Source organism: Plectrocnemia conspersa, unplaced genomic scaffold (genome assembly GCF_051122295.1).
Source record: "Plectrocnemia conspersa isolate PC_06_02 unplaced genomic scaffold, ASM5112229v1 ptg000002l, whole genome shotgun sequence".
In the NCBI taxonomy this organism is placed as follows: Eukaryota; Metazoa; Arthropoda; class Insecta; order Trichoptera; family Polycentropodidae; genus Plectrocnemia; species Plectrocnemia conspersa.
Genome location: NW_028277166.1, coordinates 3,733,497 through 3,750,100, shown reverse-complemented (window position 1 = coordinate 3,750,100; position 16,604 = coordinate 3,733,497). Strand labels below are relative to the sequence as shown.

Sequence of the window (16,604 nt, the reverse complement as noted above, 5' to 3'; positions counted from 1 at the left end):
TATCTTCTTTCATTCAATTTATCTTCTTCGAAATCACATTTTTTCACACTTTACAAAGGCAGTTTGGCGGTTCGTTGACTTTACCGCGCATTCTCGTGTTCGCGTGGGTATTAACGATATGGCGCGACACGTTTTATCGACGTGCATTTAAATTAGTCATCGTTTATTTGCGTTCAATCTTAATGTCATTCAAATAGAAAAAAACATCGAATACGCCCCTGGTGTGCATTTGTTGCATGTTGCTATTCAACAGATAGGCGTGGCTTACGCCCGAGTGTGAGTGGCGCCATTTGCAAATGCATGTGTGTGTGTATAGACAGCGGAAAATTCCGGTGATCACTATTTTGCACCCGACGTAGCTGCCATCTAGCGGCGCATTGTGGCAAATGCGTCGGTAATGCAGGATTCCCTTATACCGCAAGCCCTGAAACATCACTTTTTTCATTGACAAACTGCATGAAAATAGCACTACCAATGGCACTCGCGAGAGGGATAATTATATACAGGCTACTAATTTATTCGTGAAATGTGTATGCATGTTGAATGTATAAAAGTAGAGCAACATACAAAAACTTTTTCAATTTTCATCAATCATAAACCGATAAAATAGTGATACTGAAGATTGGCGTTATTTTCAAAACTCACATTTTTATAAAATAACGTGGGCTATGACTAATACATTTTTTGAAAAAAAATTTGCCTTAGAAATGATTTAAAGTATGTTGACCAGATTTAAAAAAAATCAATGGTGAACACTAAATAGGCCATCTTGGACATTTTTGTTAAAAAAAGGTCATTTTGGAATTTTTTCTTTAATGGCCATTTCGTAAATTTTTGTTCGAGAAACGATTGCTACGAGAACTAAAAAAAGGTAATTTTGGAATTTTTTGTTCATTTAGGGATGCTGTGAAATCTGAAAAAGTCACCTCTGACATTTTTGTTCAAGAACTAAAGGAGAACAAAATTTTTGAGAAGGACCTTTGGTCATTTTATTTTAAGTAAGAGTGAAATTCTTAACATGGTTTAATAATATTTGGCTTAGTAATTAGCATGGTTTTGATAATTGAAATTTGCATCTGCCAGCAATAACTTCGCCGCTCTATGCGTGCATCGTTATTTGATAATTCTATTATGTAAAATATTCCATGCTGTTCATTTTTGCGATTTAATGCATTTATAAATCAAATACTTCTCTTTATCAAAATCAATATGTCTCCTATCAATCAGTGAATCTGATTATTCTTTATAGAACAAAGTTAACTTAGCTCTAAGCTACAGTTTTTATTATTCTGTAGCTCCAATTGCTGGAATATTCTGGTACAAAAATTTCAGTACTTTGATGAAAAGTCGCCGAGTATGAAATAAAGTCACAACTCTATGTTGGAACTTTTTTGTGTTTAGCTTAGTAAAATTATTATAAACGAATAGCTATACAAAGATAACAAGTCATGTTGAACTAAACAGCAGTAAATAAATAATTGTCAGAATTAAAAAATATGACATTATTTGGCAAGATGAAGATATACTTTTTACAAAGTACAAAGGATTTATATTCCCACTATAAAGAAGTTTATGTGTTTGAACCTAAACAAGACTAAATGTAACCTATATAATATTATCCAGTACTATATATCAAGCTGTTAACAACTATATGGGGAAAAAAAGGTAGAGAAATACCATTTCAGACTCAAAACAGGTAAATCAACTAAATACCAAACCAGCGAATTTAATATAGACACGCATAATCTATTAATATATATGATAAGGTGTAGCTATGGATGAATTAGATGTACCAAAGAAACTTATTGCATATGTAAAACATACGTTAAGAAAAATATAATACATAAGGAGCATTATTAAACTATAAAAGAGTATCAACACAAACCAGGAGTTATATAACTATAGTCTCTTCCAAGAGTGTCTTCGCTTTTATCAAAATCAGTCAGTCGGCTATATTGATCGAATTGAAAAATATGTTGCAATTTTATAATTTTTGAAGTGTTACTAAAATTTGTGACAAGGAACATTTTTTAAATATGATTGTAGATAAATAAAAACACATTCAACTGCAATGCAGCTTAAAGAAATGACGTGTAAACCACACACTACTGATAAAAATATTTGTTTATATACCTAAATTTATAGGAATTATCAAAAAAGTGCTTGCAAAAAGCCAAAGCATACACTGGTTAACTACTATCTTAGATTATAAGATTAACATAGTTAGATATAAATTTCATAACTGATTTATTTTAATATATTTAATAATATTTTTGGACTATTATAATATAATACATAATACACGTATATTAATAAATTGTAGCTCATTCAAAAATATTTTGGAAGTAACTAGTTTTTAATAATATTTTGAGGGTTATGTAATAGTGTTTTTTCATCGTTTAAAAAAATGAACGATTTGTGTTAGTAGATAATTATATTTGAATCATAAAATGCAGAAGTGTTGTAGTAATTTATAATTTTAGTTTAGTTTGTATTTTATTTTTTCTGTATAGAATGAATTCTAATTTTTATATATAAAAATGTTTAACAAGATTGGTGTGAATTGAAAAAACCTTTTCCCCATATAAAGCTTAAAATAATTTTCTCCTGAAATATGCTACATTCTTCCCTGTTCATAATATAGGAAAAATGACAACATGGAAAGGAACGTTGAAGAAAATACGGTATTATAAAATTCATCTCTGCATAGATGGATGGACCGTGTGAAAGCACTCTAAATCTAACAGTGATTGTGAATAAAATCACTAAAAATATATATTCTACGCATTGTTGTCACATTGGTTTGTTGATTATATTGCCACTTGCATGCGGGCCGGATCGGAGTGTGTCGATAACGTAGCACCATGCCATTAAACTTCCCAAATTTACTGTTTAGCTGTATAACTTATAGTTGGTTTCTTTATAAAGGAGATCTGACATATAGTAATAAATAATAAAGAACATAGAAATTAAAAATAAACACAGGTTAAGTGCAAGAAATTCAACGAGTACATATTCTTATGAGAGTAAAGTTACTATTTTAACTAAACAATACATAGCTATCAATATCACAATCCTTTTAGAATTCAACATGCATTGTTTAATAAATGGAATATACATGTCTATTGTGTAATAGTAATCTGATACTCTGAAAGAGTTGATGGAATGGTTTTTAAGAATAATTTTATAATTATAATACAATGTTCTATATGTATAGGATGAAAGGTTCTATTTAAATACACGTTTAACATCAATAAGACAGTATATTTATTATTCATTGTTATAATTATCGATCGACAGTCGGAATTTTACACATTATATTGGGTCACATCGACAAAATGAAACGATTATTTTGAATTGTGTTATTAGAACCACTCGTCAAGTGGTTTTCTTACTTCAACGTTTTAAGCGTAATAAGCTCCCGCATAACTATTCCATATATCGTAGTGAATATGATGTAACATCAACAATTAAAATTCAAGATTCATCAGAAAGAGGGTAACATTTACAGTGTGATTTATATATATATATTTATTTACATAAATAAAATTTGCATAATGTATGATACAAAATTTTAAACTCTTCGTTTATATTGTCTATATATTTAGAGATAGTATAACATCCATAAAATCATCCTAATGTATCTATATAATTGATTTTGAACATTTATTAAATATTTTATATTAAAATACACAATTAATATCAACGTTACAATAGATAAAAAAATACAATAGAAAATAGGTTCGTTTTGTAGAAATATACAAATTATATAGATAACGGTTCAAATTATACATATAAATTGTACATATTAATGTAATAATAAAAATATAAAATACCTTCTCAATTCATTCAGGTTTATATAACATTTTTAATAAAATATATTTTTAAATTGTAATAAAATATATTAGTTTAGAACATAATACAATAAGATGTTGAAATATGTAATATTCGCAGTTACAAATATTGTCTATTAAAAATATATAGAGACTTTCATAAGCTTGTTATATAATATTTTATACTCTGTCTGATACATAGTCATTATGATTTTTATGTGGTGTAAGAGAGCAATTCTCAGAAAATATTTTAATTATTATTCGTTTTGCATTATATTACTGACTATTCATAAAGACAGAGTGTAAAACTTAATCTAAAATGTAGATTGATATCTATAAAATAAGATGATTTTTAAAAATATTACATTGATCTATTTATATGTTTTATATATTATTAAATTTATATTTGTGTAATTTAATTACTGTTTTTTTTGTGCTACTTATATCTGAGTGTCTTGTAATTGAGATTCTAAACTAAGTAAACACAACCGGGAGGTGTCTATATACACATTCAACATTTAGACTTTCAAAAAACTTTATTTAATACATATGTATATAATAGGAAAAAATTGGTACAATTTTCATTAGTGATTATTGTTCATATGATTATCACGTTGGGGGGGGGGGGGAAAGGAAGGGAGATATATATTTTAAATATTATATAATATATGAATCAACAACATCAATTTTAGGTTTTAAAACGATACACGTTCGTGTGACACAACATTCATTAAATTATTTATCATTTTTGGGATATCGGGTTTCAATATACATAGAAACTACACTCGCTCATTTATCATCGATAACAGTGATAAGCACTTCTGTCTATGAATGTATTGTGTGTTTTCAATTTCATATGTCACTGTATGAAAAATGAGCGAATTATACTCGGGTACATAGGACTCTACACATATTTACAAGTAATTCAATAAAATTTATATATAAATTTAACAGTCATATATTATTTGATAAACTATATACGTCTCTAGATATATACCAAATGTGAACATAACACATTTATACGTGTATACATATATAAACTCTATGCATTATTCCAGTCTCAACGTTTCTGTAATTCTTCCAATCATCCTATTAGTTACTTTATACATTCTTATGTACATGATTGATTCCAAATATCTATTTTACAAATAGATCCTTCAGCGTGGAACAGAGGGATGTGTCACATGTCTCACCGGAGTCGTCGTCTTCTGATTTTTCGGCATACCAAGATCCTGCCACTTGCTGACCTTTGACGGATGTTGTAGATTGCTTAGGCTTATTGTTTCCTACTTGCTTAACGTTGGTTTTGGGTATTGCTCCTTTGTTAACAGTCGGGTTTGGGGGTTGTTGGATTGTGGGAGGTGAATCAGAGTTTCCAGTTTGTCTCAGAAATACTTCAATAGCGCTGCCTAGTACCTCAGCATCGACCACAGATCCGGATGGCTTGTCCCAAACAACTTTAGCCTTTTCAACTTTGGGAGAAGAGACCCTTTCAGTTGTTACTGACGAAGGTTTAACATAATCTTTCATGAAGCTAATATTTGGAGCTTCAGAACTGTCTACAGAATCTCCTTTCTTATTGGCTAACGTTTGATGCCTCTTAATAAACCAGCTCGAAGGACTCACAGTTTTATCTCCAGTTGCTGGTTTCTCTTGGTATACTCCATGCAGGACTGACACGTCGAAGCTGTTCGATCTGCTACTCTTTAGTTTGCTTCGCTTGTTTTCTATATTAGAACGATCTAGAAAGTCAAGTTTCGGTTTATCGTCGCATCGGTTGATTTCTGTAGCGGATGAAGTGAGCGTGGATAAGATTGATATTAGATCTGTGTTAGAGCAAACTATACCTCCTTTTATAGGCATAGCTCTGGGAGGGATTGGCGGTTGTTCTGAAGCTCGTCGACGTCCAGATGGAATGGAAGGCAGAGGAGTACCGCAAGTGAAGTCGGAATAGCGACGACCGCCTCTTGTGTAACGCTGCGGAGGTCTGGAAGCTCCTTCGACTTCATCCAACGGTTGGACTTCGCAGACTCTTTCGTTAGAAGTGTTCCAGAGCTTCATGCGCACTTTACGAGCAGTTACAATATCGTCCATAATGTCCAGTTGGAGATTATGAGAACTGCCACGTCGATCAGAGAAAGTAGAAATTGATTCTCTGCGGTTTCTTCCGAATAGGGCTGGTGGAACACGAGATATGGTGACCACAGAATGGCGACGACCTCCAGGTTGAGGTGCTGGAGCTGTGCTTAAAGTGGCCAAGAAAGCCGCTTCTCTAGGAGAAGGGCCAGAGCCTTCTCCTCCGCGTTCTGAAAGGCGACGCACTTGACTAGCAGTGATACCGGACGTGCAAGCCGGAGTAGGAAGAGAATGCTTCCTAGTTTCTCTTGGATCGCGCCATGGCGAGAGCAGATAAGGATTTTGCGGAGATTCAATATCCAAGCTGTATCCAGGCGGCGTAGATTCACTCTGCTGTTCTTCTTCTTCAACTCCACCAGATTCTTCCACTACGATGAGCGGCTCTCCTCCTTGACTCATCATTGGTGCTAGCGATGATCTTCTCATTTCTGGAAAGAGATAAAATAAATGGTTATTTATATGGAAAATCTAATTATTGTAATACATTTAGGAATAATGCTTGAGTGGGCACTGAGATGGATTTTTAACCTATTCGTACATGCGAAAAATGAAGAGTTTCAGTTTAATCACCCGGAAAATTTATATCCGCCGACATTCTTTTATGTTATAAAGCAATTGCCTCCGGATCAAAGAAATACTATTAGACCACGAAAAAAATATTTAAAGCAAGCCCTATAATACAATATATCACATAACTAATATTATTTTATACTTAATGAATATGTATATTTTTTCAAGAAATATATAATTAATTAGGTTTTGGTCGCTAATTAAAAATATGCAAATGAACTTGACACAACCAAAGTATTAATTAAGGATACTTTCATAAATTACGACCATAATTTTAATTATCAAATTTATTACACAGCTTACTTTCAGGTATAAAAATTATAAATCAAGTACATTTTTAATTTAGCGTATGTGACCAGTAATAAAAGCAAATTATTTAGTGGATTTTCTGAAACAACATATCATATAATGGTCATTTGCCTAATTAATTGTAAGTATTATTTAGAATTCTATTCATCATAAACACATATATAGCATAAAGCTAGTTGCGAGTGAAATAATAAATAATTTATGGTGTCACATACCTATGTAGCTCAATTTATTCAACTATTATTATAATAATTTCTGATCATAGATAATATAATATATATGTTTTGAGAATACTTTATTGATTGTTCAGCGCAAGAATTTTATAATAGTAACATTGCTATTTTTGGTATTTGTGATTATATTTGTCAGGGAAAAAAACAATTGTCGCAATTATTCGTTAAAAGCGTGATTAAACTAATTGTTACAAGTATTTGCGACTTGCAAAACAAGTTTATCCGTCACGTCGACGATGTCCAAGCGCACTTGACGATCGGAGATTTCGACGGATTAGGGCCGTTTAAAAATGTATGTTTGAAATGGACCTAAACAAAGGAATGTCGGTGTATATGCAAATTCAAAGGAACCAATATAAGTAAAGAGTAGTCGGTAGAAAGTGGATATCAGGTGTACAAATTGCAATTGTTTAGTGAAAGCGTTGCACAATCCCTAGCTGTTTAAAGTTTAACCGCTACTGCAGAAAAACCCAGACAACATAGTCTGCTTCCGCCCCAAATCGTGGGTCGGGAGTAGGAAAGAGCGTAAGCACATCTCGTACTTACGACACTTCATCAGAACCTTCTCAAGTGGTGTTTTATATGCGTTAAATAGTGCTTTCTTCTTTTTGTTTTATATATTATTTTATTGTAATTTTGAAATTCAATAAAGTGTGTTTTAATAAAAAATAAAAAAGCGCAATAAAACTAGTTGTTACAGAAATTTACAACATGCAAAACAAGTTTATTCGTCACGCCAACGATATTCAAGCGCACTTGACGATCGGAGAATTCGACGGATTAGAGCCACTTGCAAATGCAGCTTTCAAATGGTTCAAATGGTCGTACAACTGTAGTATTTATAAAAACAGATGTAGGTGTATGAAAAATAGCCACGCTTATCAGATAAATATTTCTTTTAAATTATATTAGATGTAGAAAAGTTTGAACGCTTTATTTTTTTTTTAAAAAAGAGAAAAAAAATTGCTTATGTAATGTTTGATCTATCTTTTAAGTCAAAAGAAACTCATTTTAAGGCGAAGTAAATAAACTATTGTGCGTATCAGAGCGGACGGATAAATTAAACGGTAGCAGTATATAATGATTTGGTGTCAAATGCGAAAGAATGCGGTGCGAACAGGTATTAAAAACCATATTACATATTCCATAGAATGACGACGTTAGCTATTTTTATACTGATTTTAAATATAACGTTACATAGATGCTGAAATACGAAAAAAATATATGTGTGCTATACCCCGTATTTTTGATGCGTTTCATCAATATTAGGCAGAGAATCGAGAACTAAAAAGGACCAATTCTCAAATGCGTATAAGCCAGAAAACTGCCGTAATATTTTTTTTAAATACGTAAATGTGTAATGAAGTCAAATAATTTATGTATTAGACAAAAACAAAAATTCTATTTCTGCCCCGAATCATCTAAATTAGGCAACGGATCGAGGACTAGGAAAGGTAGTTATACTCGTTCAATTCCTCGAAGGTATATAAGTCTTACTTCATCTTTTACGTTTCATCAGGAACTTGACTACAGAACTATTACTTCGTTCCCGACTTGGTATAAATAAACGTTCAGCCAAACTCACACCAAGCGGAGTACGCCACATTTACCGAAACGACATGAAAACGCTGCCGCTTCCCTCTTCAACCGACTTCATCGAATCTGATGTGAAATTATTAGGCAAGATTTACTCATTACTTGTTAAGATTTGTGTGATATGGATCAAGATTATCGTAGATCGTACGAGCCACTCGAAATAAAAAACTGAGTGATGAAAGTAGTTATAAAATATCTCTAATCAATGAGAATATTTTTTGTTATAGGCTTGAATAGGAAAATAAAAAAGAGCAAAGCAAAAAACCCTCACTTTGTTTCTGCATCCTACCGACAAATTATGTATTTTTCAATAAATTCTTAACTTTTTTTAAAAATTTAACTAAATACTTTCTCATCACGGAAAACGTATTTGTATTTATATGGAAAAAAATAAATGGGTAGACAGAAAAGTTTTCGGGAACGGTTATATTCCGTAAAACAAGGGAGAGAGAAATAATGAAAAAAAAAAAGTTTTTGCTACAAGACCAACTTTATAATGAGGCATTTCGTAAAAGACAAAATTATAGTATTTGATTGGCCTTTAATTCTATGTAAATACTATTTTATATGACTCGCCGATAAGTGCATTTGTAATTGAGCATCCCAAAATGCACCAAAAACGACTGTTCAATGCATTAACATATTATTATATTGTCAGCACGAGGAATGGGGTATGATAAGTGCAGTGTAGCCAAATCTCCACCTATAACGCAACTATACTTAAATAAATATAATTTTAGAGAGGAGCCAGACCAAAAAAATCTACTACAAATCTACCGTGTATAAGCGCATACATAGTGCATATCATTTAATTCCACCAGTAACTTTAATAAAAACTTCATTATCTGCTTCTGACTTATGACACACGAAGGTCCATTCGATTTCGCACCAAGTGGAGTTACGCCAAGTACCGCCCAAGACTATGAAGACCGAGAATGCAGCCGCTTCCCTCTTCACGTCGATTCTAGTCCAGAGAGTTCAACCGGATCTTTAGAGATGACTAGAGTATACGATCGCATCACGTACAATATCTACAAGAAATTACACAACTTGTACGGGATTCAAAATTGTTGCACAGCTATTAATAATTTATAATACAAATAACTTTGCCTTATATAAAAACAAAGACGTCTGGCAGTTAGATCAGGACAATCAACGAGATAATGAAACGAGAAATCGCCAAAAGAAGTATAAATATGAAACAAGGTATGATATAAAAGTATGGCATAATAATGACAAACTTGCAGTTGAGTTAAAATTTGATTTGAAAGAATGTCACTGTTCTGTATCAATAAAAAAATGTGAATAATTGTTAGGGACTGTTTTAGAATGTCATATAAATCATTCTCTTACATATCGGTGTATTCTATTGAAAGAAATCTAAATATTTCCTATCAGACGTCAGTCTTATACAAACGAACATAAGCGACTGACACGTGTCCAATGTGACCGCTGGAATGTTACGACACAAGTTTCAATTTTGGTCCGATGTCGTCCAAATACGATCGATAGATAATTCGGCCAAATATAGTACCGTATTCACCGCCTTATTTTGTGATGAAATGATAATCTATATGTAGCCTTTCTATCTACAGTTATGAAATTCTGATACCCATAGATAGTGGATGTAAACATGAAGTTCTATAATTTAATTTACCCTACATTTAGGTTCAGTAGAGTCATAATAAAAACGAGGCTTTTTAATTACTTTTATTCTAGATTATTTTAAAATAATTTTGTGTACTGTATATGACAGTAAGAATAGATATCTTTATATAAGAATAAAATCTCCATGTAAGCTTTTAATATTATACAAGGTTTAACGATATAAAACTCTCATCATTGTAAGTAAAATGTGATGGTAAAACTTAGGCTCGTCAGATTTTCCATTAAAATCAAATTTATTTTATGAATATTTTCAATTTATTTCTAAAATTAAATAATCATAATATAGCAAATATGTTTAGGGAAAAATCAGCCGAACCAGAAAAAAAATCTTTTCGGATGGAAAAAGGATATTCGGCGTTTCACCATTAAAATTCAATATCGCTCATTTCCATAAATTTCCAATTTTTTATCGCTAAACGTTCCGCTTGTGCACACAGTTTCTTAATAGAATTTTCCGACGAGCAAAGTGTCCGAGCGTTTTTGCCGTGCGAGAGAGGTTCCATTAAGAATTCTCCTTTGACCCTAAATATCTTTATGGAATAGGCGACCGGAAGCCAGCGAGAGAGAGAGGAAGCCTTTTATGATGGAAAATGTGTGGGGAGCGAATTGTTACAAATCATATTAAAGATCGCGTGGCTATCGCCCTATTTTGTTTTTTTACATATAGTATTAAATATTAGGCATTAAGTTATATGTTAAGACCAAGTTGCTAGTATTATAGTTAAGGCCAAGAAAGTAAGTTACGGCTAATAAGCGCGTTATATCACTTTTCGACCGCTAATAATTATTTTGCTTTTGCTATTCTCTGAAGTCGACTTGATTAATACTAAAAAAATAAATTATACATACAGTATACCATTAAGTAGCTAAAAAAACCACATATTAGGCAGATAATATAACTAATATAAGATAAATCTAAAGGTAAATAGTTTCGACGAGTTTAGAAAGCAAATTAGAAAGAAAGTTTGCGCATCAATTTTAACCCACATTATTGTAACTTTAATATTTTTATTTAAAAATATTATATATTATATAAATTTTATACATATATATAGCGGCACAAATGAGACAGTTAATCTACTTCTTAAAAATAAATTTGTTCTAAATTGGCAAAAATTGAGGATAGCAAAATTACTTGAAATATAAAGTTTTTTATGTGCAGCTGCGCTTCGGAATTTATTTTAATTATATTACGCTGATTGGCGAAATGGGATTTACTTTTTTGTTATATACGTTACACAATTAATATCTTTAGAATATTCAATGCGTATTATTGCTGAACGTGTAGAAAAAAATTATTACTAAAACAAATTAAATATGCAGATTGCTAGTAAAACATCCTAATAGCTTAGCAGATAATATATCATATATTACATAATTTAGCACAAATATGGTTTCGGTTTGGTACATAGGTTTGGGAGAAATATAGAAAGAGAATTAAAAAGAAACATTGCATATAGATTGGAACCCCCCTTTCCCCCAATAATATTTAATGTTTTTTTGTAAAAAACATTGAATATTATACTTGATTTTATAAATATACACAGTGGTATACATAATACGGTTTATTTACTTATAAAATATATATTTGTTTCAAATTGTTATACAATGAGGATGGCAAAACTGCTTGAAATATAATGTTTTCTATGTGCAGCTGCGCTTCGTTCGAAATTGTTTATAACGTAATTTTTTTGTGATATTCGTTACATGATTACCAATCTTTTGATTATTCAATGCGTATTATTGTTAAGCGTGCGGAAAAAATGAATAAAAAACTACAAAAATAAATTATGTATGTGCAGCTGCGCCTCGGAATTTATACAAATTGCATTACGTTAAATAGCAAAATGTTTTACAATTTCAGTATGTTTATAACATGATTTTTGGCGTGAGGGATCTATTTTTTTGTGATATACGTTACAGAATTACAAGGTACAATAATAAGGGGCGCAATCGCGACTCACAAGAGCACTCTAACCTACAGCTAAAAACCACCAAGTATCTTTTGATTATCAACATCCCCCTTTAGCAATTTTAAAAAGCTCTTCATTTAATACATACTATGCATTGCATCTCAACGTTATTAAATGAACGGCTCCTGTAGAGATATCTAGAAAAAAATTTCAAAACCTCAATAACAACAAGTAAAAAGCTATACTCAAGGACATTGTGAATTAATGATTCGTACAAAATGCGAATCAGGAATAAATTGTGACGCGCTCCGCATAACAAAGCCGAGGATCTTAGGTGATTTGCATATGAAATTTCAATCCTTGTTCAAACGTCACTCTTCTTCATAAGAAGTATTTCTGTTTAAAAAAATTCTGCCTAAATTATATTTATATTTTAATGATAGAAAATAAAATTATTTTGCTAGTTTATCTTAATCGAAAAGGTATAGATTTATGCTGTTACGCTTTCTTTAATAAATGTATTTAAAGTAAATTATATTTTTTTTCCAATAGGCTAAGTAAGTGTCCAAGCGTGCTCGGTGAGCTTTTAATAGCCATTAAAATGTCTCCTTTGATTCTAAATATTTTTATTGAATAAGCTACTGGAAGCGACGAGAGAGAAAAAAGCTTCTTTATTTGAAAGCGCGACATGAAAAAAATATCCACTTTGCCGCTTCGATGCCACTGGAAATTTATAGTGGAGACAAATTGCACTTTTGCGAATACGAGAGCTGCGATTGGAAGTTTTCTCATCAGATATTATTCGTAAAAGTTTTGTTGAAAGTGATCAAAAACGAGCAGCATTCAGTTGAAAATGTTATACTATACTTATGTACATATCTTGAATAATTTGAGAAATTGAGAGAGAACTTTACAGTGACCATTTTTGATATGATCCGAGGACCAGGGTTGAGAAGGGTCTTAGAATATGTTTGGTATTTCAGGAAGATATTTAAGGCTTATTGCCTCTATAAGCTCCGAGCTTCATTCCCTTTTATCCTAATAAAAAAATCGCAGCGAAAATGAAAAGGAAGGGCTACAGGCTTATGAAGATACAGTTGTATCCATTTCATCGGGAAAAGCATTATTACGCCAAAGTGCTGGAAAAAAAACTTTTTATGTTTAATGGATTTTTTTCAAGAATATGTACTTACTTATATTGAGCGTTCAAAAGCGGATATATTATACTATATAACACACACTTATTTCTAATAAAACATATAATCAGTACTGAAATTTATTAAGTAGAAATTTGTCATATAGCAAATGAAAATTAAAACCATTACTAAACAATTATATATTAACTGCATATTTTATGTAATAAAGAGCTATTTATAATAATAAACAACTAATTTAATTAGTTGTACCGCTTGATATTTATAAAAAAAACACTCGCTATGCTAAATTATAATGGAAATCATATAACGAAATTTATAGTATTATATAGGCATCCTATTGCTCATACGACAATTGCTCTTCCGGAAACTTTTTTGAAAAGTAGATTTTGAAAATATTTCAGCTTAGTTTTTATACGCCATCTTGTTTCAAATGGCAGCTATAAACATATAAAAAAGCAACTGCAAAATAAATAAATTAAAATTGCTACATCTTTATATGAAAAATATGTATTTTTTTTATTAACAAGGTGGCGGATCAGTGTGGGTAACAAACTTAGTTATGATACTCACAAGATCTATTTCAAAAAATGATTTTTCTCATTTGCTTATACAGTGGAATCTCTTTGTAACGAATACCGAAATAACGAAATTCCCAGTATAACGAATCTTTCATTTGTCCCCGAAAAACTTTCATACAAAATATTTTCATTGTAACGAAGACTAATCTCAGTACAACGAAATATTTTAATCCGAATTTAAGAATGACGCTACAATATTTCTCCAAATTCAATTCGTTCTTGGTTCGGCGTGTGCCAAATGTGGGTATTTCGCCGACACTCAAACTTTTTTTATAAAACATTTTTTAGCAAATTTTATTGTGTTCTTTACAGTATCCTTAAATATGGACCAAAAACAAGCTGTCAATCTTGTAAGTTTATTTTGATGCTGTAGTAATATGGTAATTAAAAATAAAATAAAAATATATCATCTTCCTTACATTCAGTATAACGAATTTTTTTTCTTCGGTCCCGTGAGCATCGCTATACTGAGATTTCACTGTATATAAATCTTAGCTGAGATATTTAAAATAATTTTGATGACTTAATAGTCACTAAAAAAAAATACATTTATGAAAATATGCAACGGAGAACATAAAATAAATACTTTACTTTACATTTTTAACTGTTTTACCTCATATATTAATTATAATAATATTGAAAGCTTTTACTAATAAATCGAACTATTTTTTTAAGATTATATTAAGAACTATCTTGCTCAAGTTTTGTTAAAAAACATTTGGTTTTACGAGCTCATCAAACGCTGGTGACCCGACTCGGCTGCACATCGTATGATACGCATAGCGTGGAAAGGGTTAAAATGCGCAAATGTTTTTTTATCGCTTTTTCAATGTAAATGTAACCAAATATATGACTGTTTAGTAAATTTCAGCGCTTGATATTTGTATAAATATTCGCAACGCTAAATAAATTTATGCAATTGCAAAACTATTCATATCCATAATCATATTTTATTACTTACTTGATTATCCAATTTGCGTTTTTATATATTTATAAATTTCGATAAGATTAAGAAATATTTTTTCTTTCACTTTTTTAATAAAAATATGACGTATAAGCAAGCTTTGTGGCTTAGTATGCATAAAAAAATCGCAACGCTAAATAAATAGCCAGCATGCATTGCCACTGCTGTATTGTACTACGGGTTAATGTATATTTTAAAAGAGAAAATTTCATAAAATATAAAATAATAAATAGATTTGTATGATAAGGGAAAAGAATATTTATAATAAAATTTAATCGAAATTAATAAGGAACATTTGGTTTATCAAGCAACACTTTTAGATATGAATTATTTTAAATTATGAGGAACAAGGATATTATAAAACGAACAGGATTATCGATTTTTATGTTTTTGAAACAATATTTTCAATTTTATATAGCATTTTTTTTTTAAAAAAAGGCCAATCCTTACAGTAAATCAAAGTCCACCGTAAGGATGAAGAATATAATATATAATAATCATATATGAGATTAGAAAATTTTGCGATACTGGATTTGAGCCGATCAATGGCAAAAATATATAATATCAATCTTCAATAGAAAGTTAAGAGGTATATTATTGGCAAAGTAAGTAAATTTATAAATTTATTTGGGGTTAAGCTTTTATCATAAAAGCAGATATTATAAATTTGTTGTATCAAAACTTTGTCAAAAAAGTTTACACCGAAATACACGACGCTACTAAATAATTTATAGGTTCTTTATATCACATCCTTTAACCCTTATAGTGTCATATTTATTTCTAGAGACACTGCCACCTTCAGGTATATAAGAGACGTTTTCCTGAAACGTTCATACTTGAGAAACGTTCTCCGGCTTTAGGCAAATTCACAGAGAGCGCACGCCTCGCTTGGCAATCAAATATGTCGCTTACCCAAGCAAAACTGTTTCTAGCTGTGTGTATGTGTGCGCACGCTATAAACACCTGCTTGGTTGCAAATATATGTCTTGTGAAAATGAAACGTGTTTCTGCTCTTAGTCTACTTTAATTCCAAGTCTTTACCCAAGAGTTATTTGACGCGTGTAACTACACGCCGTCTCTTCGCCGCGACCCTAACGTAGTTACTCGCACTTTTCTCTGGCAAAAATAAGAAAAGTTAAATTTGTTTTTTTTTCTCACCCCCCCTGGAACCGTGGGGTGACCGTGCTCTACTTTGATGAGCGGTTTATGTGTACATAGATATATCTGTAAGCTGATATACTCGTACATGGATAGATTTACAATGCGTCCCAGTTTGATTGGGACTATATCAGAGGAGATTGCTTTCAAAATCCACAACTGATTGATAATGCCTACATATAGTCTAGTTTTACTAAATTAGGAGATTGCTTTCGGAACGCTGTATACTATTATGTTGCTATAAAAATAATTACGGTTTATGCCATTAAAGTTCAAATACATTGGTTATTCCCGGCATGTAGTGCACGGCCAAACTAATAGTTTTTGGCGATTAAAAGGTTAACACTATGTATTCAAAAATAATACTTTTGTATTGTTTATTTAAATTTAAAAAATAAGTAACTTTAAATCAGTACCAAAAGTATTTTTTATATCTGCTGCTGAAAAAATTACAACATACCGGCTTAAAAAAATAAATTACTCAATAAA

The 16,604-nt window shown here is 31.1% G+C and overlaps 1 protein-coding gene across 1 annotated transcript in view; it reads right to left on the bottom strand.

Annotated features, from left to right (window-relative positions):
• Nucleotides 1-3,749: 3,749 nt before the first annotated feature.
• The window catches only part of kairos, a 72,437-nt gene continuing 59,582 nt past the window's right edge, over nt 3,750-16,604 (bottom strand). The window contains exon 3 of the mRNA XM_088181439.1: nt 3,750-6,397. Within this exon, the coding sequence (XP_088037565.1) occupies nt 4,971-6,395 (1,425 nt within the window). The 5' untranslated portion in view covers nt 6,396-6,397 and the 3' untranslated portion in view covers nt 3,750-4,970. The remainder of the gene's footprint in view (nt 6,398-16,604) is intronic.